Below are 23948 nucleotides of genomic sequence, written 5' to 3'. Positions count from 1 at the left end.
TGAAATCTGGTACCTTTTTATCCTTCGGGATACAGGAAACCTTTTCAAGGCCTTTAGAAAATAAATGTGGCATGACCTGACCAAAAGTGGTTGACGGTGGCTAATATAGACCATGAGCCTGTATGTTTGCATGAGGTGTTTGCATGATAATTGAGGTACGGGATGTAAGTTATGTTAGACTTCTTACCTAAATGCTGCCAGGTACTCCGCATCACCCATGGGAGGGTCCAGGCCACCTGTCCAAGCCACATTGATGTTGAAGCCCTCACCTTCCCCTGATCCCACCTGAAACACACACACACACACACACACACTTTCAGCACATTTTGACCGAACAACAAATCACATTCATTTTTACTGGAGAATTTGAACATTCTTAAGCTGCAAAATAATGCTAAATTACAAAACAGAGCCTAACCAATGGGCCCCTGGCATATCCAGTTGACCGTTCATAAACCAAACATCCCTCCACATCAAAGTAGCCTCGAGCGTTTACACCCCCAACCGCTCTCCCCTGCCACAGTCCACTCAATGGGGTGCCGAGTAACACAATACAGCCCTACCGTAGGGACCTTCTGAGAGAGAACGCAAGCGAACCGGGGGGTACAGGTTAGAGATAGCCTGGAGTGTGCAGGATGCACGCGGCCAAACACAAAACACATGAGAAACAGCATTTTCTGCCAGCACCTTCCTCCCATCCACCTCCTGACCGCCCACACCCCCCCCTCCCCCCCCCTTAATTCAGCTGTAATGCCTTGAGACATACGGGTGGAATCAGAAGTTTTAGCGGTAGCACATGCTCTGTTGGTGAAGTTACATCACTTGCATTACAAGCACGAGAACTCATTTCGATTGTTCGCAAAAACAAAATGTCTGCCGCAGCTCACAATCATCACATCCGGCGAAGAAGGAGGACATGGATATTTCAATAATGGAAGTTCAATAGCCATGAGAAAGTGCACACTGTTATGCTGAGGGAATTGCAATGTACAATAACAGCATACAGAGATGCATGGAGGGGGTTATAATGCACAGTTATAATGTGCTTTAACATTGTTGTGTGGCATTATAAAGCATAATGACCCACAGTGGGAGGAAAGAGCATGCAAATGCACTACCAGGAATATAGTGACACATATTTTTGGGTCATAACTATTTTTTGAGGTATATGTCTTTTTCAGTGGCAAAAGACTGAAACCAGTAGTAAAGCAGTTTTGGCAGTTTTCCTTAGTGGATCTTTCCCATTGTGTCATGTAGATATAATGAACAATAACAAAGAGCACACAGTGTTGTGTATTGTGTGTTATAATGCACAATAACAGAGCACACTGTGTTGTGTATTGTGTGTTATAATGCACAATAACAGAGCACACAGTGTTGTGCATTGTGTGTTATAATACACAATAACAGCACACAGTGTTGTGTAGAGTGAGTTATAATGCACAATAACAGAGTACAGTGTTGTGTAGAGTGAGTTATAATGCACAATAACAGACTACAGACTGCACTGTTAGGGAGCTCACATCAGTTGGTGCTCCACTGCCAGGGAAGAAGTTTCCATCGTCATAGCGATGCAGGGATATGTAAAGTACACTGGGGTCAGTGTAAAAGACATCCTGGGTACCGTTACCATGGTGAACATCCTAGAAGCAAGGAAAGAATGTAATGCGCTCTCACAATCATACAACTTGAAAAACTTAATCTCATCTTTGAGAATTTTTATTTTGCGTTGTTTTCTTACCCAGTCAACGATGAGAATCTTACTGAGGTTCAACCTTTGCTGGAGCTGCTTGGCTGCAATAGCCACTGAGTTAAAGTAACAGAAACCCCTGGAGAGAGAGAGAGTGTGTGAAAGAGAGAGCAACAGACAGAGAGAGAGAGAGAGAGAGAGAGAGAGGGTGGTTGAGTCAAACAGTACTGAACATTTACATCAGACTGCCCAATGCCAGAACACTCTACGACCCACACATTTCACAACAAACAAAATTCAGGACAAACAAAATGGCTTCTCTATGAACATGGCCTGCTTCTGCTGCTGCCTGCTGAACAAGGGCTTCAGCAGAGCCTGGCTTTGGCCATGTGCCCCATTTGTTAAAGCTGGTTGCACGATTCTCTCAGTCACTTTCATAAAGTAAGCAGAACTAAACTGAACTGAGTGAGTGAGGGGAAGAGAGAGAGAGAGAGAATGTGCATGAGAATAAGCAGGCTTCAGAAAAGTCAAAAACAAAAAGTTAATAAGTCTAAGGAGAGATAAACAATTATCTTATTGAGAATGAAACATGCAGAGCGATGAAAGCTACAGATGGGAGACATAAATCATATCTCTGACCTCAGCCACCATCAGCCCAGACAGTCTTACTCCATAAATATGAGGCCACTGACAGGCAATGCTGACACTGCAGTCGACACATGCCAACAGATCTCACACACACACACAAATGTGCAAACAGTCAGTCATATAAGTACACGCACACGCGCGCACACACAGACACACACACACACACACACATGCACACGCACGCAAATATCGACTGGTGCACACACACTTACACCCAGGCACTCTCTCTCTCTCTCTCACACACACCAGCATACATGCACTCACACATAAACACACATACACAAATCTTTCAGACACACACACACACACACACACACGCTACTTACATGGGAGTAGAGTGGGCTGCATGGTGCCCAGGAGGTCTCACTACTGCAAACCCATTCTAGGGAAAAATAGAGGGAAAAGGATAGTTCATCACTCTCCGTCAATCAAATAATAATCCTTTCTTACCGTACCTGAGAAGACTCGAGACATCCTCAGCTATTCGCTGTGAGCAGTCACCAAGAATACTGCTGCTATTGTGATGAAACTGAAAAAGCCAAGTTCTGTAGTCAACATCAAGGTGAAATGGAATGGAAGTCTCAGAAGACATCCTCTTAGGCTGATGAGCTCCCAAAACCTTCCCAAACTGAAGTGCTGGGCCTTTCATTTCGGCTCCGATTCAGTCAGATGTAGAGCGGCCTCGACCCCTGACGCTCTCTCGGCAGAGCGTTGGGAGAGGGGAGTTCGCGAGAATATTTTCCTTCAGTGGTTTGTGTGTTAAGTTTAAGTTGACTTAAACCGACAACTCCAATTGCAGCCCCTCCTAAATGAGATCATAATCGGTCAGAAGTAGTAACTGTTCGAGCGGGGCCGTTAGTTTATTAGCAAAGAACAGAATTTGGGCTTGGACTTCTCCCACGTCAGAGCGTCGATCTGGTCAGCCCCGCAGAGCAGTGGAGTCAGGAGCCTGAAAAGTGTGTGTCTACATGGGGAGCCAGCTGAGAAGGGAGCGATGTTCACGAAACGCGTAGAGCCGCAATGGCGGCCAGCAGGCCCCCGAGCCTCACCTTCAGCTCCCCCAGGGCCACCCGGAAGGCCAGCTCCGTCACGCTGCCGGCCGCCACGAGCGAGGCCGTGGGCGTGTGCACGTCGTTCCACACGGTGTCGCTGTCCACCTGCCGACCGGACACGCGCAGCCAATCAGAGCGCGGCGTGCAACACACGCACAGCAGAAATACTTTACCACAATAATAAACAATAATAATGAAAGAAATGTACGTGCGTGTGCGTGTGTGTGTGTCCGTGTGTGTGTGTATGCATACATGTTTGGCGAACTGACAAATCTGTCCTGGCAGCCAGGGTAGAGCTGTGCTTTGTGGCTCTTAAGCTGGTGGGTAACTTGCCACTGGTGGTTTAGGGAATGTTAAAAATCCGTGTTAGATGTGGTTTCAAAATGCCCTTCTCTGAAGCACAGAAAAAAATCATGTAATCTTTTGGAATGCTAGTGGAATGAAGTAAAAGCATATAATTATTTGCATATTCACGACTAACGAATGCTCACATAGATTCCTAATCAGGTATGTTGAAATTAATCGTGTTGCCCCGCATGCAATTTAGCACCAAGGGCATAATCCAAAAGCTTTTTTGTTGCTTGGCAACGTTGCCGTTGTTAGGTTCATTCAACAATCGCAGCGTTTCAACTGAACCTGGGAGGTCTTCAGCGGAAGAGGTCGCCAGGCAAATATTTACACCAAACAAATAATACTCGAACGAAAGAGCGCAGGAGCTCCAGCAAGGTAGAAATCCCCCACTCTCGGTATCTCGGTGCAGTGCTTTCAAAAGCGCCAGCGTTTCTCCCTCCCTGGGTCACAAACGAAACTGGTGAACGAAATCGGAAATTCCCCGAGCCAAACCACCGGTACTCTCCCTTTACCGCACCGAGCTCACCGCCTCCAAAACAAAAAAAACAAAAGCGCGACCGCGGAGCCAAATCTCCCCTCTCCTGGGAGGGCCTGGCTCTCTCGGTCCGCCGGTGCTTTTTCACCTCTCCCAGAGCGATCGCTTCAACCTGCCGTCAGACGCAGCGCCGCGCGCGCGCTTCCGCAAACAAAACTCAGAAAAACTCCCCCGAGCGAGCCAAACCGCTCGCCCTCCCACCCATCTTTAAATATCCGTCGTGCGTACGAATCCGCGCTTCACGAATCCAGGAGCTCCTCGGGTTAGTCTAGACTGCACTGGCAACGGAGACGTTCTGAAGGTAAACTTTGGGCCTCAGAGAGGCACAGTCAAATTCTGCACATCGCTGTATTTTTTTTTTCTTTTGTTACTGTAGGTACAGTTTTTATTTTCTAGCATTTTTTGTTAGTTTTTTGGTCCACTATAAACATTTGCAGTGCATTTTGGAAACTCTGCACTGTAAAATGAACTCCATTGGGCTCTTTAACACCACGCTGCCTGCTTGCTCACAGTTTTTTCCTCCAGCCAATCAGGACTTCCCTCACAATGCCCAATTTTCAAAAATACGCATGGAATTTTGGTTTCAGCTGTACATGTACTTAATGTTTGTTAATGCAGTTTTACTATGCTATACACAGAGGTAGTGGATCATGGCTATTAATAGACATGAAACATGAGGGGGCAGGATGTGCATCTGCACAAAGGTTCTCCTTTTGGTTAAAGAGCTCCCGCTCCTGGCAGTCTCGGTACAGCGGAGCAATGAAATCAGAGGAATGCCTTCCATTGCGATCGCTGGCATGTTGTTTCAATCAGTCTGGCTCACTTGACGGGACCTTGCCCAGAAACCGGGCCCGAACCGAGCCCCGCCTCCACGCCCTCCGGCCCAATCGCAGCCCTCCGTCTCCCCAAACGGATTACCTTTCAGCGCCCTTTCCTGTCTTCACACACACACTGCCGTTTTACTGTGCCCACAAAGCCCCTCCTGACCAATCAGCTGCCCTCTCTCAGCCAATACTGGGGAAACACTGGACAGCACGGACAATAACGACAACCTCCGCTTCCGTGCAAATAAAATCACACCATCCTCACGTTATTGACATGAAAATACTGGGGACAACCTGCTGGTTTCCTGACTTAGAAGTTTCGTTCGCAGAGCTAAAAAGCCTGTTTCCAGGCTATAACCATTTGATTGCTGCAGTTAAATGATTGGTTTCTAGGTTACCCCTGAAGTGTAACCTGTTACTTCACATAAATCAGAACGTTGCAAAGTTGTGATGCGTCTACAGAAGATCTTGAGCAGGCACAACACGCATCCAATATCGTAACGCACGTTGGCTAGATATCTGGTAGGTTTAGTAAAACGTAAAATTTCTGTTTAGTTCAGAGAACAACAAAATATAACAACGAGCATTTATGAGAATACAAATAATACATGGATTTTCCAAGGCCAAGGTTAAGGGTTAAAATAAGGAGCTGTTTGAAGTATGCTATTGTAGCTGAGTTGCGCACATATGTGGAACGTATGTGTGTACAGTATATAACACATGTGCTGCATGTGTGCGGTATGGTGTGTATGCGTGTGTGTGTGTGTGTGTGTGTGTGTGTGCATGTGCGTGTCTGTGTGCACACTCACTCCGACTCCTCCACAAGGCAGCATCACAAAGAGCCTCTGGGCCAGCAGTCCTGTGAGAGAGGGAGAGAGAGAGAGCGAGAGGGAGAGAGAGAGAGGGAATCATAGAGAGACAGAGAGAAAGAGAGAGGGAGAGAGAGAGAGCGAGAGAAAGACAGAGGGTGCAGCAGGTGACCGATTGTTCATGAGTAGCCTCATCCTTCACTGTGTGAGGCAGTGTAAAGGAACACACCGCTGAGATAATGAAGTCTCTCACAGCAGGAGAGGACTGTGTAAACGCACAGATGTAATATTATCCTGCGCCGTACAGCGTGTGCTGTGTCGGTGTGAGAGGGTGGATTCCTACTGAAAGTAATGTGTAGCACAGATATTTTACCTATTTACATATCAGGGAAATTAGTCAAATTCACCAGTAAAATTAATAACTGTAAAAAATAATGAAAAAAATCTATTTTCACCAATATCCAGGACAAACTCCTTCTTTCACGGGACTGCACGTGTTCACATTTCACCAGCATTCCAAGAGACGGCGTATTTCACATGCGTGTTTGACTGAGGCGTGCGCGCGCCCGCGTACCGTCCAGCTTGCGGCTGTTGAGCTTCAGCCGGATGAAGGGGTTGGTCCCGAAGAGCAGGGCGTGGCGCTCCGAGTGCACCGACTGCAGCTCCTCCTGGGTGGCCTTCCGGCCTGGGATTCGCTGAGGAGCGGAGAGGGGGGGAGGGGTTAGAGGTGTTGTCATCCGCCGCAGTTTTAGAAGGGTATCTTTAAATGAGGCTGGGGGAGGGTGGTGGTTCGGTGTGTTGGAGGTCACCCACCTCACAGTGAGTCCTCAGGCCTCGTTCCTGAAGCCGCGACCAGATGCTCTGGATCCTGCCGGCGTGCTCCGGGTGGTTGCTGTTGTCCCTGCAGGTGCACTGGTGCTTTAGCATGTGAGAGTCATAAACAAGGCCTGAAAATACACACACACACACACACAAACACATACACAGACAACAAAATATTACAATTTTTCAGCCTCTCCTGAGGCTACAGCAATTTACCATCATCTCAAAGAGTCACTGTAGATTTAGTAAGAGATTATGAGCTTATGGTGAGATATGATAAACCATGACATTCCCCCTATCTACAACCCCACTGGCTCTTACTAAATCCATTTCCACAAGCCCACTAGCTCCAACTCCTAACCCACTATCCCTGCCCCCTACTCAATACACCCTAGTCCCTCCCCCTAACACCTAGCTCCATATATCTCTATCCCCTACCATGTACATGTACCCCCTACCTCTACAGTGCTCCCATTTTAGGAGAATTTGCTCTAGAAAATTGATGTGTCCTAACTAGGAAAACAATTTAGGAACACATCTACTAATTGGGGTGAATTAGAGCGCTCCTAAAGTTGCTCCTTGGAAAAAATATTAGCGTAGCACCCTGCCTAGTCCCCAATCCCTTCACATCTCCCCCCTATTCCCTAGATCCCATGGGGTCCCATGGCCGCATACCCGTGGTGAAGCGGGGTTTGCAGGAGATCTCGGCGGCGGGGAGGGGGTGAGGATTCTCTGGAAGCGTGAGGGAGGTGGACGCGGGCGAGGACTGGGTGCGAGACAGGGAGCGGTGCATTATGGGAACAGCCATCTTCTCCACGTGAGGACCGTGCCTGCGTAGCTGCTGCATCTGTACGTCCCACGGCAACGACTGTGGGCGGAGAGGACAGGATGGAGCAGAGATGGAGAGGGTAAGAGTGAGGGACAAGCGGTGAGAGGTTTTGGTGCAAAAGATCCTGAGTTTTTCAGTTTTTCAGTAAACATGGCATTTTAGTGCCCCCTGCTGGAGCTGCAGAGGTAAGGCAAGTCTCCTAAAATACCCAGTGTTGAAAATACACAACAGAACAGTACTGTTAGAATCACTTTTTCACTGGTGAGTGAATTTCTTTACTTAGCAACCACTTTGGCAGTTTCTCAAAGTTGCTCATTTCTAGCTATTCTGATGCACAGTAATCATGTTATTGTCATAAACATTCTATTTTTTGCATTTGTAACCTAAAGTGAATTAGATCTCTGCTATTTTTGAGCTTACTTGAAGTCAAAGTAACAGCCAACGAGTAATAATGTAACATAATAATTATGTAGAATTATAGCTCTGTAACTCTCCCTCTTCCCAGTTCAAATGTTCGGGTCAGAAAATGATACCCTGCCCCCATGTGGTAGGAGTCAGAACAGCAGTTATAGGAAAAACAGAGTGTTTATCTCTTGCCTGATTAAGCGTGAGTGTGCGCTGCATGTGCACGTGGTCCGCCTGGCGCTCCATTGCTGGAACACACTCCACTTCATGCAGCGGCTCAGCCACGCTTCTGCTCTGATTGGTGAGACCAAGCACTGGCCCCGCCTCCTCCGAGTCCATGTCCTCTGAGGGGATCTGTCTGAGGCGGGGCTTCTCGCTGGACTTCGGCATCAGCTGCGCAGCACACAGACAGGGGCGGTGTATAAAACTGTGACTGCATGCAGTTTTGACCAGTGTGGATGCAATACACCCAGAATAGGGTCATTATGCACAAGCGTGGATGCAATACAGACCCCTAACTGAGCGCACTACAAACCAGTGTGGGTTCATTATAGACCAGCATGGAGGCAGTTTTAACCAGTGTAAATGGGTGCAGTACAAAACAGCTGAGCTTTCAACAGCACAGACCAATGTACTTCGACAAAACATAGACAACACAGACTTGTGTAAATGGGTCCAGTGTAACGGCAAATCACAGTGTAAGCAGGAGAGGTATGGGTGTAGTAAACACCACGGCAGTGGTTGTGGTACGGCTGTAGAAAACACAGCCGTACTGTAGCACAGGTGTTACAAACACAGCCTAAGCTGCAGCTTTACCTTGCCCAGGTGAGCCTGCAGTTTGAGCCGCTCCAGGAACTGGCTGCTGACCTGCTGCTGGTACACGTGCTGGCTCAGAGCTCCCGGGTTCTGGGGCAGCGGCTCCGAGCGCGTCCGGCCCAGGGGCTTGTGCGGGCCCGACGGCGCCAGGCGCTCCAGCTGGGGGTTAAAATGGACCGGCACCGGCCCCAGCCCTGGAACTGGGTCAGAACCAGAGCAGCGTTACAGCACTCGCTCACAGACACAAAGAGAGTGAGAGAGTGTTACTGAACTCCCTTTCAGCACGGAACATTGCTGTGTCACTTTCCCCGGCCGCGCTGGCGGATTTTCTCATTCACACGACCGACGGCCGTCCGTTATTTCAAAGGGCTGACAACAGTCACACATGATGGGGCCGGTAATTGCGGTCAGAGCAAAGCAAAGGCTGTCAAGTACTCCAAAACAGCCAACGATGAAAGAAAGTAGGCCAAGAGCATAACCAAGAGTGTCCCGACAACGTTTGCTTTTCTTTGGTGTACTGGCCAGACAAGCCGGCTAGCATCGTTAATGCGTCATTTATTTAAGTGCGCTTGCTCCGTTTACTTTATTATTTTTTGCAGCGGTAAGAAACAACATAGCTGGATGGGTGTGTTAGAGAAACAGTTGTAAGAGTTTTAAGAGCTTGATCCATTAATCTGCAAACATTTCCATAAATTTCACTAGGCCTTCAGCTGGCAAATTTACGGAGCACCTTTTTCAGAATGCCGACTCCCGACTGAATCACACATGACCCCGCAAGGACGACGTTCCGTAGCGATCCAGGGCAAAGCCGCGTGTGCGAAAACCGTTAGCGAGTTAGGGAAAGTGTTAAATTCCTAGAATTCGTCTGCATTTCGTGAACTTTGTTTGTTTTTATGTCCCAAATCAATACAATGAAATGGAGATCAGGAGGTGGATACGCGTATGTGCGGCTACTTATTCTACATTTCATTTTCTCCGTGCGTGGCACGGCGGGCTGGTGTAATAGCTCATGATGTTTTGGCCGAAGCCTTGACGAGTATTAGCGCATTCACAATGACGAGGTCTGTTTCTTCATCCAAATGGAGATTTCAGTCCGTGTTTGGAATGTACCAACAAAATAAATAGCATTGTATCGTGAAATCAACTGGCCATTAGATGCTGAAAAAAATAATAAAATAAAAAAAACTAAGAACAAGAACCATCATAGTGTGGTAATAGCAAAGACTTCAGCCACAAGGTGGCAGCATGGTTCACTGTGTGTAATTCACTGAACCCTTCCTCTGTGGTTTGTATGTGTCAGTGCAGATTTACAGCCTGGACCTCTCTCTTGCTCTTTGACAGAGATTAACTTTGCTCGAAAGTCATTTTTCTTTTAAACCTGCTGACTTGATAGAGAAGCCCACTTCAAATGCCAAAACACAAATGTAATTACGCACAAGTAATTTGTTATCCCTGTTTAACATGAACCGTGACCTGTTTCTTAGCTGTGGCACATAATTTATGCTTGGCTTTTCTGAAGACCAAATAGCTCAATTAATCCTGGAACAGAGCAGAGGTAATTTTGCCTGCTTATGTACGTAATTTAGATTAGATCTAATCTTTCAACAATTCCCCTAGATTGTTTAGCTCACAGGAGGTTTGGTATTTGGTTGTTCAAACGCGGAAAACACTTAATCTGGTGGCTGAGCCTTTGCACCCAAAAGACCTGCATGGCATGATTGAAAATCCCAGTTGTGACCCTGGACCAGCACTGTGGCCAAATAAGTGCTGTGTAGGCCATAACAAAATTGACCAAAAACAAGACTGCAACCTACATATAGCGACACAGAGCTTTGACTGCAAAGCTTAAATGCAATAGAATAAAGGAAGCAACTTTTTTTACTTTTTTTTTTCATTTTTGATGCGTCATCTTCACATCCAGCCAGGTATTTAAACAAGGAAAGCATAAGTAAGTTAGCAATGGTGAAATGCAACCACACTATTTTAATTCATTTCTAAAATGCAATATTCCAAACTGAAGCACTCTGCAACTGCGAAGTAAAAGTCAGATGCAAACACAAGCTTTAAATGTGTATTTTTTTTTAAACATGAATATTTAAGGTGCGTCCTATAGTCCTATAAACCTGAGTGCTGAGAAAGAAGGTAGCTTGTGATTACTGGATCTAATAACGGTTCCCAAAATTACCTTGAGGCTTTATGAGCCAAAAATGATTCTGCAGTTTCTACAGTTCGACAGCCGCAAAGGCAATCCTAAACTGCTTTGATGGAGAAATGTGGAATCATGTGATTTCTGTGAGTCCCATACTGTGTGGTTAGTGATTCATAAAAGAATACGGCTCGTTTTTTTAAAGGAGGATAAAGTGTATGTGAATCACAGCATTTACTAGCCTTGTTTTTAGACCATTAATTTAGGGCTTTTCCGCATTTAGTAAAGAAATATTACAGGAAAGCATTTTTGTATGGAGCTGGATAACTTTAAGGATGAATCAGTTTGTGTGTGCACTGTGTGTGTTCTCTGTGTACACTGTAGAGCATGTATGTGCATTAAGGCATTTTTATGTATACTGTGGCATATAAATGTATGCTCTATATACTGTAGTAGTTTGTGTGAGTGTGAGTGTGTGTATGTATGTATGTATGTGAGTATGCATGTGTGATTGCATTTGTACAGACATTGTGCGTGGGTGGAGTGCAGAGTGCTGACCACAGTAGCGTCACCATCAGCGGAAAGCGTGATTGGACGCTGCGTGTAGTGGGCGGGGCTCACCGGTGAGCAGCTGCGTGTGCACCAGGCCGGAGGGCTCGAGGACCAGCAGGGGCTGCAGCTGGGGGTACGCGGCCGAGCTCCTCTCCTCCAGGCCCAGGGGCAGGTACACCTGAGAGCCCCCCGGCAGCAGCACCATCCTGCCCGCCTTCACGGCGCCCAGGTCCGCGTCGGCCTGGCAACGGACAAACCCCACCGTCAACGGTAACAATCCGAGCGCGGTTGAGCGGGCACAGAACCCGCGCCTCATCCTAAAGAAGGGCCGGGTTCTAAAGAATAACTCTACGACATTACTCCTGGAGGGTCTGTGTGTGTGCAGCTTTTTGTTCCGACCAGTGATTGGGCCTCATTTTTACTAAAACTAAATTTTGGACCATACTGATCCTTTTTCCCCAAGGATACAGTTACACAGCAGCCTGCATGTAAATGATTGGGTTGGTTAAATAATTAAGGACAGAATTTGGTTTGAAACAGCTTCAGGACCCCTTTAAAATAGCTTCACTCCACTGTGTGTCACCTGTACCCATAAAAAAATTGGATTTTGATGTTTCCTAGTTCTCCCCACCACCACCACCTCTATCTCTATTGTCAACTTTCATTAAATGCATAGTTTAGATCTTTTTTTTTTTTTTTTTTTAAAGAAAATGTCTGCCGAATGATCTAAAAGCAAGCGGGGCTAATCTGTTTAGCGCTGTGGAGGCACGCTGTTGCATGCTGGGATTGCGAGGCTAAAGCTGCGCTCGAGCAGGAGAGATAAAAACTCTGACACGGTGCACTTATTGTGTTTTAATTATGTGTGTTATAATCACTTGAATGCGCCTATTTCATTTATATTATTTTCATAATCAGTCCAGGAGCATGCTAGTTATAAACAGGAAGAAGCTGTTAAGTAGGTTATGGAATGGGCTGTATCTACTACAGCTACGCATTCCTAGTTCGACACACAAGCTAGCATACATTAGCTATTGTATTTTATGAACAGCAAGGGTGTTTACAAATTAGTTTTGTGCACAGCTGTTATACGCACTAGGCCAGACCTACTGGCATTTATTTCATATCATATTTTCTAAAATGGGAGTTACAAATAGAGGATTTGACAACATGCCTTTTGACATTCATGACCTGAATTTGGTCTATCTTGGCAACAAGAGTGTACTTTATGCATATCTGTCATGCCACTGAAGAAGACTGAGAGAGAGAGAGAGAGAGAGAGAGAGAGATTTGGACATTCTTGACCTGAATTTGGTCTGTCTTGGCAACAGGAATGCACTTTATGCATATCTATAATGGCACTGAAACAGACTGATAGATGAGACAGTGATAGAGGTAGAGCGTGAGAGAGACAGAGGGAGAGAGAGAGAGAGAGAGATAGAGCGTGAGAGAGACAGAGAGAGAGAGAGAGAGAGGGTGTGAAATGCAGCGCTCACAGGAGAACACGAATGATGTGGCTGCAGTCACAGAGCAGCGGTTAGTCACATGCACTTCCTCTTACAGTGTGAAACACACAGAATATGTGCTATAAACAAAATGGCTCAACGCTTTACCTTTGCATTGGCAGGCAGCCCGCGGGTGATGGTGGGAAGCGCTGCAGGGTTCTGGATGGAGAAGTGGGCCACTGTGCCATCCTGAATCAGCATGCGGTGGGCCTGCAGAGGGACACCCATGACATCATATCCTGTCTGGAATGTGACTGTCTGCCATACATCATGTGCAGAGACAGCAGCAGTGTGGCCACTTAATGGGATTGAGAGCTTACGAATACACAATGTCCTCTTTTGCCTGTTCTGATGAAACAGACACTGTGTGTGTGTGTGTACGTGCATGTGTACGTATGTGTGTGATGTGTGCGTGTGTGTACATACGTGCGTGTGTGCCTGAATATGTGTGGGTGTATATGTACAGTGTTTGTGTGTTTGTATGTGTGTGTGTGTAGGTGTATATATAATGTGTATGCGTGTTTGTGTGTCTGTGGATGTATGTCTGTATGGGTGTAGGTGTATACAGTATGTATTATGTGTGTGCACGTGTGAGTGTGTGTGTGAGTAGGTCTATATGTACTGAGTATGCATCTTTGTGTGTATGTGGATGTGCGTGTGTGTCTGTGTGTAGGTGCATATGTACTATGCGTGTGTGAGGGCATGTGAGTGTAGGTGTATATGTACTGTGTGTGTGCGTGTTAGTGTGTGTGTGTGGATGTATGTAGGTGTATATGTACTGTGCGTGTGTGCTTGCGTGAGTGCATGTGTATGTGTGTAGGTGTATATGTACTGTGTGTATGTGCGTGTGTGTGTGTGAGTCTGGATGTATGTGTGTAGGGGTATATGTAAGGTGTGTGTGTGTGTGCGTGCATGAGCGCGTGTGTTGTGCTGCACATGCGTGTTCTAGAGCAGTAATTCCCGACCCCGCTGGACTGAATGAATTGATGAGAGGAGACGTGTGCAGAGGAGCAGAGACCGACAGGTTTAATTAAAAAGGAGATAGGGTGTCTCGGCCACGGCCCACAGCTGTCAGCCCGCGCTTCTCAAATGCTGCTGCTTAAAACATTGTATTACGCCGGGCCACAAACACGGCTTAGCAGAGCTCGGGCTCCCAGGCCCGCGGGAACAGGCCCTTCAAACGAACCCGCTGGCCCCAAAAACGACTGAAAAACAGACGCCAGGCGTGAAGGGACAGAGACGCACAGCGCTTTTATCTGTTCGCCCAGTCGGCCCCTCCACTCTGGGCCCAGTGAACGAGAGGGAGTGTGTGTGTGTGTGTGTGTGTGTGTGTGTGCATGTCATTATTCCATAATCGTGCACACGTACAAAGCACACACACACACACACACACACAGCACAGCATCACGCACTGCAAGATTCAGTCAGGAGACAAAGGACACGGTAGATGGGCTGTCCCATGCTCCTCATGCGCTAATGCGTTGTGCACGTTTTGGGTCGCTTCACGTTCATTCTTCCTTTTCACATAAGTTCCCGCTGAAGCAGTGCTATCTTTTATCCGTAGCGGACAAAAGCGGCGCATGGCTCACTCACCTCCGGAGACAGCCCACCAGCAGGGGGCAGCACTCCATTTTCCGTGGCCAGGCTGTCGTTAGGGGAACTGCATCCGGACACCGGCGTGCTACTGCTGCTGGGGGAGGAGTCTGTCAAACATGAGTTGAGAATAAATACCAAACTTCAACCACATAATTGATATCTGCACACAGGCATACGCACAAACTGGGCTTCATATGACAGTATAATTATTCCCCTGCATACTTGTGACACTTGGGAAGTACGGCAGGATAAGAACATGAAGAGAGAGAGAGAGCCAGGGGTGGGGCGGGGCCGGGAGGGGCGGGGCCGTACCCATGGTATCGGGGGCTCTGTGCCGGACGGTGGGCGGGGCGCTCTCTTTGCGGGTGAGCGGGTTCTTCCTGGTGTGCAAGTGCTTCTTCAGCTTGGTCTTCACCTTCAGATTGGGCTCCGAGGCTGTGTACAAGACAGCTGTGTGAGTCTGGCACCCCAAACACACCTCTCCAGGCTCTATTCTGCACATGTATACACACACACACACACACACACACAAACACACACACACACACACACACACACACGCACACATGCACATAAATGTTTTCGAACACACACATTTACACTCACATGCATACACTCATAAACTCACACAAAGCACCCCCACACCCACACACACACACACACACACACACACACCCACACACGCACGCACACACACAAAAGCGGCTAGACTGGAGGATATAGCTACATCTCAGCGACAAAAGGGCTCAGGTTGAAAATAAATCACTTTAAATTCACACGCTTAACGTGGGACAGGGAAAAATGACTCACCCCACTGGCACATCCTACACAATGGATGTTTGTTTTGGAAATCCATCCATGAAAATGATTGATAAAATAGTCAATCTCCCGTGAACAAAAGCCGCATTCATCAGGATTCTATTGTCTAGCGTTTCGAACACAAACGGAACCCGAGTTCAAAGAAGAGGGAGTGTAGCGGCGGCCGCGAGCCAGCCGAAGTCACAACGGCAAACAATAACACTTAAAGATGAGACGATAATGAGCACCTTCCTAAACGCCAGGAATGTTCCAGATCGACGCAGGTCGCGCTAGCTACATTTTAAGGCCGCGCGTGTTATACGAGCACCGTTTGTTTTTTTTTCTCTCTGCGGATACCTGGAGGGAGAAGCAGGTCGCGACGAACACCTGGACTTCTCCACCGCTCTGCTTTCAAGCCGCTAACAAAGGGCGATGGCCCCGTTCCAGCCGCGTTCACAAGTAACGGGATTCTCTCCTGCTTGAATCATAACAGATCAGGTGCGCTTCACAAAAAACGGCTTCACGCAGGGTACCGGGCCTCGAAGGGAACAAAGCGCACTGCTAGATCTCCACCCCGTGTTTGACAAGAGAAAACAGGAAGAGGCAGGTAGCCCCAAGGCTACGGCTCAGTCGTCTCGCGTGTTTTTTGTCAGAAACTATTTCAAAAGACCGGCTAGGTTCGACACATTCACGCCAAGGCCGAGGTATTTCAGTCCGTTTCTTGAACTGACTTTAAATGGACGTCACTGCAACCCTGGTCCCCGCCATCATGTTTAAGCTCAGTTGACCCACAGATTTGACTTCTTTTGGTTAATCAGTTTTCCCTTGAGGGATCCCAGACTGGCTCCACCGCTGCAGAGTACTGATGAGTGATGACAGGCCCGTGGTGGGTGTGGCTCACCTGTCCGTCGCAGGGGGTGGTCCCCAGGCGAATCGCTGGGGAGCTGTTCAGTTGGGCTGGTCATAAGGGACGAGGGTGGAACATCAGGGACTGGAGCCAGCTCTCTGTCAAGACCCCGCCCCCCAGGTTGTCAATCTGTATGTTTCCATGGCGGGTGGGCTACGGTTTGCCAAAACTGAAGACTGCCAAGCAGCACCATATGCACTACAGTAGGTGCTGAACATGTGGGTTAGATGAGGTTACTCCGGAGCAGACCTGGGTCAAATACGCATTTGCTTTGGATTCAGACACTTTTCTGTGTTCTATTGATCTTGCCTGGTGTAATTCAGCCTTCCAATATGACCAGAAGGCGGGGTTTGCACTTTGTGGGAGTATTTCATTGGTTCCAACACACCAGGCAAGATCAGTAAAGCGTAGAAAAGTATTTGACCCAGGTCTGCTCCGGAGGTAGTTATGAGTCAACCACAGATAGACAGGCGACTATCCCCAGATACACTTTAGGTTTACACTCTGTTTTTGTCAAACCGCACATCCAAATTTAGCTCACTTTTCTTTTTTAAACACAAGCGAGACAGTCATTACAGAACACAATGTTCTCAGGTCAGATTGATTCGATTTTTTTAAGTGAAGGGGAACTCAGAGAAGAACTGCTCTGATGACATGGTGGTGCCAGCTCATCTCACCGGTATCCCCTGGGCGGACCGTTGGCGGGTTTGGTGTGGGACTTCTCCATGGCAGCTTGGGTCTGCCTGTTCCGAATGACTTCCTGGAGCCTCTGTTTCACCACCGAACTGGCCACGGCACCTGCCAATCAACACAGTTATCTAGTAAGAGCCAGTGACACGTTGTCCACAACAGCTGCACTCCACAGCTGCACCAATGCTGGGTGAGCTCCAGCGTGCAAGTGCTTCTCGCTTCCCACACTGCAAAAAAAGTCTTAACAACTCATTTAATCTTGTACTGAGACTTAAAATTCAAATATTTCTCTTAAGCACAAAATAGTAGCTTATTTTAAATTAGTCTTTGCTTTACATGTGAAATTGTCTTACCCATTGGCAAATCTTGAAATGAGAAAAACTCACCTGATTGGCACTTATTTTGTTTAGAAAATAAGTAATAGAAACTTTTTTGCAGTGCACAGCCAGTATTGCCAATTTAGCAACTTTTTCGCTAGATTTAGCGACTTTTTGACATTCCCTAGCGACTAAAAATCTTATCTAGTGACTAGCAACAAATTTGGTGACTTCTCGCAACTTTGGCAACCTCCATTCTCGTTGTCGAGCAACAGCAAAAATCACCTTTCGCCGATTTGTGAATGACATCACGTCTGCCTTTCCTAGTGCTCTAGCGTTGCCCACGTTTATAAAAGTAATGATTGACCTATGTAGAATCAGCCGCTGTAATTACACGGAAGTACATGTTCTACAGATCAAACAGATACTACGCAGCTCGGCCAACGTCATTGGAGGGCAGGCAGACACAAAACCTACACTATGCCTATCGCCATGCGTGGCTTAACATACATTTTTTTATATGAAAATGATTACGTGGTGACGTCATACATATGCAAATTAACGTATGACGTCATCTAGCGACTTCTAGTGATTTTAGAGGAGGCGTTAGCTACTTTCCATAGAAAATAGTTGGCAACACTGACGGCACTTTAATTGCATCTTTGGTATCTCATGCCTGTGTTTTCGGCTTGTCTAACCCCCTTGGTCCTAACTGGGCCAGTCAAGGTAAAGGTAAGGTAGGGCATGGTCGGACTTCAGCGACATTAGCACTAAGGAATTATTGAATGACAGGGTTTTGAGGGTTTAGACTGATGCTGACACTTCCAAGGCCCGAAAGTGGATGCGCAAACTGACCGGCAAGCTGAGCTTTTTACATCTGACTTCAAGCACCAACGGGCTAAGGCTTTTGGCTCTGTCGTCTTTTTGGCTTTCCCTTGTGAAAATTCATCGACTGATGCAGAATGTAATTCATGAATAGGTTTAGAAAAAGGCACAAGACTGAATGGCACAAGGACACCGGATCTGAACGGAAAATCCCTTTTGAAGTTGCGTTTCAGTCCTGAGAAATATTCAGTAATAGACTGCTGACTCACGCTGTGCTGGAAAAAAAACACAGCAACAACAGGCACTCTACGTTTCAGCAAACTACAACACTAAGACCCTTAAAGAAAGCCGGAGGCTACCTGCGGCTAATAGTCTGTAGGTGCCAGGCATCAAAGTGCCAGTGTTGCAGAAGATGGGGTAAGCATGCCCTCAGCAGAGCCTGAACACAGCATTCTCAAACACACAGCGCTCCGCAAAACACACCTCAACGCAGCAGCCTCAACACACAGCTCCACTGAGCCTCGTAATGTTCCTGGATTAAGGACTGAGTGGAAAACTCGCTCAACGATATTAAGCTTCCTGCTGTGTGGAATTTGAGTATTTCGAGAACGGATTTGGGCCGCTTTTATAACCAGGGGCACGCAAGGGGACCTGTGAGTATGAAGAGAATCAAAAACTCGAAGTCCACGCAGCGCTGGCCCAGCACCCAGTGCAGTAGGACAGATACACAACAGTGAATGTGTTAAATTCTCAATCCATGGAAACACAGATTAATGATTAAAATGGAGACAATCTGAAGAGAGAGACCCTGTTGTGTAGTTTGGTAAAGAACAGATAGAGATCTGTGGAGTGGGACCACAGAGATACAGAGTTCCTCAGTATATTACAGCAGGAACTGTGCTCTGTGGTGAGGTATAGCAGCAGCAGTGTTCTTCATTGTGTCATAGGAGCGATACTGTTCTTCACATGTGGTATAAGATTAACAGTGATCTGCTGTGTGGAGCTGACTTGGGTCTTGACTCCTCTCAGGCCCAGGGGCACTGCCAAGGAATTTGGGCCCCGTGAAAAGACCTCCCATTGGGCACCACCACCCCAGCAAACCCCATGCTTCAATATTCTTTGATGTCCCCTATCAGTCGGGGCCCCTGGAATCATCCTAACCCCCCCACTGCTGACGGGAAGCACCAGAATTATTCAGGACAGCATTTGCATGGATGCCATTTGCAAAATTGCCCCGCTTCAACCGCTGGGTGTGGTACTGAATATGCAGACTGTGCTGACAGGTCTGTGAAATAAGCCAGCAGGGACAGCAGAGAACCCTTTTTCTGTTATCGCTGTGGTACAAAGTTTAAAAAAGGAAATGGCACATTCATCACCATTCAAACACATGTAAATTCCCCATCTTTATAAATACTAATGAAATTAATCATTCTCTTACATGACAGTCAAAGAGTCGTCCTTGCATGAATGAGGAGGAAGGTCAAAACTGCTATCCAGGGACACAAAAGAGTATATTGTGGGCATTATACATTGAAAACACCTATGGTGCAGTAGAATCACGATAGCTACTTAAAGGGGAACTTCACCCCAAAAACGATTTTGGATGGTAAAGTAAAGTGGTCTGTCCAAATATAGCCAATAAAAATTCCAACCTGTTCTCGAGAGCCAAAAAATTCCAAAAGCGACATAGATTCACAATTCCAAGTTCCTCATAGCATGGAACATGTTGGTCACCTCATCCCACAAGTTCTGGAAAGCAGTTGCTGTGCGAAGTGGAATGCGCTAAGCGAGTCTGGTTAGGAAACTCCTGCTGCAGCCTCAGCAATGACTTTTTCTCACACTCAACCAATCACATACACACCACATGTTTTCATACTCAACCAAACACACGCATACATCACTAACATTCAGACCTCTCCAGTGCTTTTGCATGCTCACTTGCTGCTGCTCACAGAATTGCGCTCACCCTCCATCAACCCCAGCTTCCACCTGTTGTTTGGACCCTTTTCTAGGTACTGAAACGGGGTTGTTATTTCTCCTGTTTTGTAGGGGAGATCTATCATGCTCCCTGTTTGAAAGGTTAGTGCATGTTGGTGTGTGCACGGAAGTACCCAAAGCAGATCCAGTCAGCACCAAACCAAAATAATTACATTGCATATTCATTAATGTACTTAATCTAAATAGGTGAGCTGTCCTGCCTGAACTTAGATTGATTTTTAACCTTACAACAGTGGATTCAGTGGAGGGATTAATAAAATATAATATGATTGAATCAGGGAATCAAGTTCCCCTTCACAACATTGTGGAATCTTCCAGAAAGTCACTACGGTGATAAACTATAGTGGTCACACCCATCATCAATGCAGGGTTCCAGAGACAGAGACGTTGTTGGGTACACGGTGAGGGCTGTAAAGCATCACACAAAAACGGCCTTTAATTTCCTGGTGAAAACGTTCACGTTATCACAACCTCTTGTTGCTTAAAAAACGGAATAGCAAAAAGCCTGCTGTGCACTCACACAAAAGGGCCAAGGGAGAGGATTCCAGATGGCCGCGAGGACCGACAGGAAAAGGAAACGGAAACTAAAAATAACATTTTGGGTATTTTCCGTGTCACTTCATTGTTTGCGCTTGGGCTTGATGTCATTTTGAACTTCCCAGGAGTCGTCCACATAACTAATGACTGTTACTGCTGGGAATCCCCCTGAACTGAAGAGGAAAATACTTCAGCGCGAGTCGACTGAGGCGTACGCAGTGCGGTCGGTGAACGTTTGCTCAGAAGTATTTTTCGAAAAAGGCTCAGTTCCCAGGAGTGTGATATCAGGCTTTGTGCTGAGTAGAGCTACCTATCCTGTCACAGCCGACTTATCGCATGATCGAGGGACAGCGAGAACAGTTCTATGAAGATTAAGCTTTACTTACTTAAAGGTAAAATGTCATGCGAGGTACTCTAAATTTAGCTCAAATGCCCTCATTGACACTTCTGCTTCGGGCCTTTTACACTTCACACATTGGCAGACCCAGGAAATGTCTGGCTGATCTATAATGAAAAACTAACATAATGATGATGCACTTGCACTGAATGCTGGTACATTTCTAAGGATGCATTTGTGCATTTTGATGATTGTCTTATGTAATGGCGTTGCAGTAAAATATTATTTTTCAGATATTGTGGCAGGAGAACATTTAGCAGTCACACAATTATTTCAAGCCTAAGTTCAAACTGACAAACTGAAAGACCAGCAGATGTCTATGCGATGGCTGAATAAGCGGTTGACTGGTAAGTGTGCTCGAGTCGAAGGCTCTCTTTCTGGAGAGCTGGTGTAGTTGGACAGTTATTTGACATAAGACCTCCTGAGCACCAGAGAGCGCTATGACTCACTCTGTTGGCTCTTGTCCTTGTGCCAGAGCTGCTGCAGCTCCTGCTGCTTCTCCTTGGCCTCTTCGCGCCTCCTCTGCTCCATGCTGAACTGCAACGGGAGAGTAAGACGATGTGAGCTCGCTGCGTACGGCTCCGCGGCGCCGCGCGGCGGACCGGGCCGGTTTTTGCACTTAGGAGGCGCGGGCGGTTACCCGAATGTGGTGCTGCTGCTGCTGCTGGGAGTACGGGGAGCAGGGCGGGGGGGAGAACGCGCCCAGGTGGAGCGGGTGGTGCTGGGGGAGGAGCATGGCCGTGTCCGCGCCCGGACGCACCAAACGCTGGCTCACGCGCAGGTCCATGGGGGCCGACGCCTCGCGCAACCAAGACAAACCTGACCTGGCGACCCGATCATCCGCTGCACGGGGTGAGAGGGGAAGGGAGAGAGGGACAGTAAGAGAGATAGAGAGGGGGAGAGAGAGTGAGATAGAGAGAGACAGTGAGAGTGGAACTTATGACTTCCAATAAACAATAAAAAGGTACACCCATGAAAACACACAACAACATCAAACATGGTTGCAAGTCATCAGAAAGAAACATCAGAAAACCCCCCCTCATCATGGTAAATTTGGCTCATAGCCCTCCTCATTAGCCATGAAAACTGCACCCCCACTGCACCACACACTCTACAAAACACTTCTGGGGTGGAGAGTTAAACAATATAGTCATCATGATTATAGCGCCTCACGTGTCAACAGTAAGCAAGATGTAACACTGGCGGTGAAAAAAAGATGTGTCTTCGCTTCTTAAAGACTGTGCAGGTACCATGTGAAAAGCGCACAGCAAACAGCATTCCTAGTATACACGCAAAGTGTCCTCACATGACCTTTTGAAAGCTGTTTAAATTCAGGAAAGCATAATCGAAAAGCGTGTTTTTTTCTTTTCTTTGGGAAAGTCATTCACGCAGCACCGGGGAGGCCAGCGAAAGAGCGCGTTTGGCAAAGGCGCTAGGGACGGCAAGCCCGCTAGCCTCATCGCACGAAGGGCCAAACATCTGCGGCCATCAAAGTGTGGAAATGAATCCGGCGCAGCCATTATGGCCCCTGGGTCCGGCCCCCTCTCTGACTGCCCGCTCTCTTTCCCTCCTTCTCTCTCTCCACGCTCGCACAGCTTGGTGCCTCTCTTTCTCGCCCTCTCCCTCCTCTCCCTTCTTTCCTATTCAGTGTGCTTTCATCCTTTCTCCGTCAGCCGTGTCCCTGCTTGACAGAATTTGCATAGCCTTGGTGACTCAATGGGAAAAGCTGGTTTTATGCTAAGGGCGGGCAGCAGACCAAGCTGGAGCAAATGCGCTTCCCAGCACAAGCACAGGAACCGCAAGTACTACACAAACACAACAAACACGGATATTACACAAACATGATAAACATAACTACTACCACAAACAAAACAAACACAGATATTACACAAACATGATAAACATAACTACTACCACAAACATAACAAACACAGATATTATACAAACTTGAGAAACATAACTACTAAACTAAACATAACAAACACATATATTACGCAAATGTGAGAAACACAACTACGAACAGAAACACAGATATTAAACAAATAAGAGAAAAACAACTACCAGCAACCACACACATAACACAGATATTACACAAACACGAGAAACACAAATATCAAACAAACATAATGCACACAAATGTTTAACGTGTGAAAAACAAAACTACAATGCTGACACAACAAACACAATTACACAAACATGAAAAGACAATCTAATGGCATAGAGCTGGGTGAAAATGAGTTAAAAAGGCAAACCTGTGAGAGAACACGGGCTCTCTGGGGACTGCAGGCACTGACAAACATGTAAACCGTGTCTTACACCAGACAAATCAGAGATTAAACCACCCTCATTTCTGTGAGGCAACATTCAGTGTGTGAGTGTGTGTGCGTGAGCGTGTGTGTGTGTGTGTGTGTGTGTGTGTGTGTGTGTGTGTGTGTGTGTGTGTGTGAGCATGTGTGTGTGTGTGTGTGTGTGTGTGAGCGTGTGTGTGTGTGTGTGTGAGCGTGTGTGTGTGTGGTGTGTGTGTGAGCGTGTGTGTGTGTGCGTGTGTGTGTGTGTGTGTGTGTGTGTGTGTGTGTGTGTGTGTGAGAAAGACAAAGGCCTGCACTGGTTTAACAATAAAATTTCATTCATGCCACCGTGCCTGAAGAGAGTTGGCCGCTGTCCAAATTGCCAGCAGTAAAAAAAAGACAGGAGAGAAAAGAGAAGGATTTATGAAAGAATGGAATGGGAAAAGAAACAGCGTAGTAAACAGGGCGTTAGGGTCAGACGCATGACAGTCACAACTGTGAGTTTACGAGAACAGATAAATTAAGCAACGGCCTGAAAGAAACAAACCCATTTTGCTGGGTTTTTTTTAAAGCACACAAGTTGTAGGAAGGGTTTATTTAAGTTTGAAACAACA

General features: G+C 46.9%; 1 protein-coding gene across 3 annotated transcripts in view; it reads right to left on the bottom strand.

Annotated features, from left to right (window-relative positions):
• Positions 1-23948, bottom strand: part of LOC135237138 (histone deacetylase 7-like) — a 55903-nt gene that overhangs the window by 10925 nt on the left and 21030 nt on the right. For all 3 annotated transcript variants that reach the window (XM_064303922.1, XM_064303923.1, XM_064303924.1), the window contains 19 exons: positions 21687-21889; positions 21496-21583; positions 16960-17080; positions 16277-16380; positions 14890-15012; positions 14575-14684; positions 13090-13191; positions 11549-11720; positions 8782-8981; positions 8158-8358; positions 7407-7599; positions 6723-6856; positions 6484-6604; positions 5910-5959; positions 3388-3495; positions 2665-2720; positions 1742-1829; positions 1524-1643; positions 188-285 (listed from right to left, as the gene is read on the bottom strand). In XM_064303922.1, the coding sequence (XP_064159992.1) occupies positions 188-285; positions 1524-1643; positions 1742-1829; positions 2665-2720; positions 3388-3495; positions 5910-5959; positions 6484-6604; positions 6723-6856; positions 7407-7599; positions 8158-8358; positions 8782-8981; positions 11549-11720; positions 13090-13191; positions 14575-14684; positions 14890-15012; positions 16277-16380; positions 16960-17080; positions 21496-21583; positions 21687-21889 (2392 nt within the window). The remainder of the gene's footprint in view (positions 1-187; positions 286-1523; positions 1644-1741; positions 1830-2664; positions 2721-3387; positions 3496-5909; positions 5960-6483; positions 6605-6722; positions 6857-7406; positions 7600-8157; positions 8359-8781; positions 8982-11548; positions 11721-13089; positions 13192-14574; positions 14685-14889; positions 15013-16276; positions 16381-16959; positions 17081-21495; positions 21584-21686; positions 21890-23948) is intronic.

This window comes from Anguilla rostrata, chromosome 13 (genome assembly GCF_018555375.3).
Source record: "Anguilla rostrata isolate EN2019 chromosome 13, ASM1855537v3, whole genome shotgun sequence".
NCBI lineage: Eukaryota > Metazoa > Chordata > Actinopteri > Anguilliformes > Anguillidae > Anguilla > Anguilla rostrata.
Note: the sequence above shows the minus strand (reverse complement) of the source record. Positions and strands in the feature narration are given on the sequence as shown.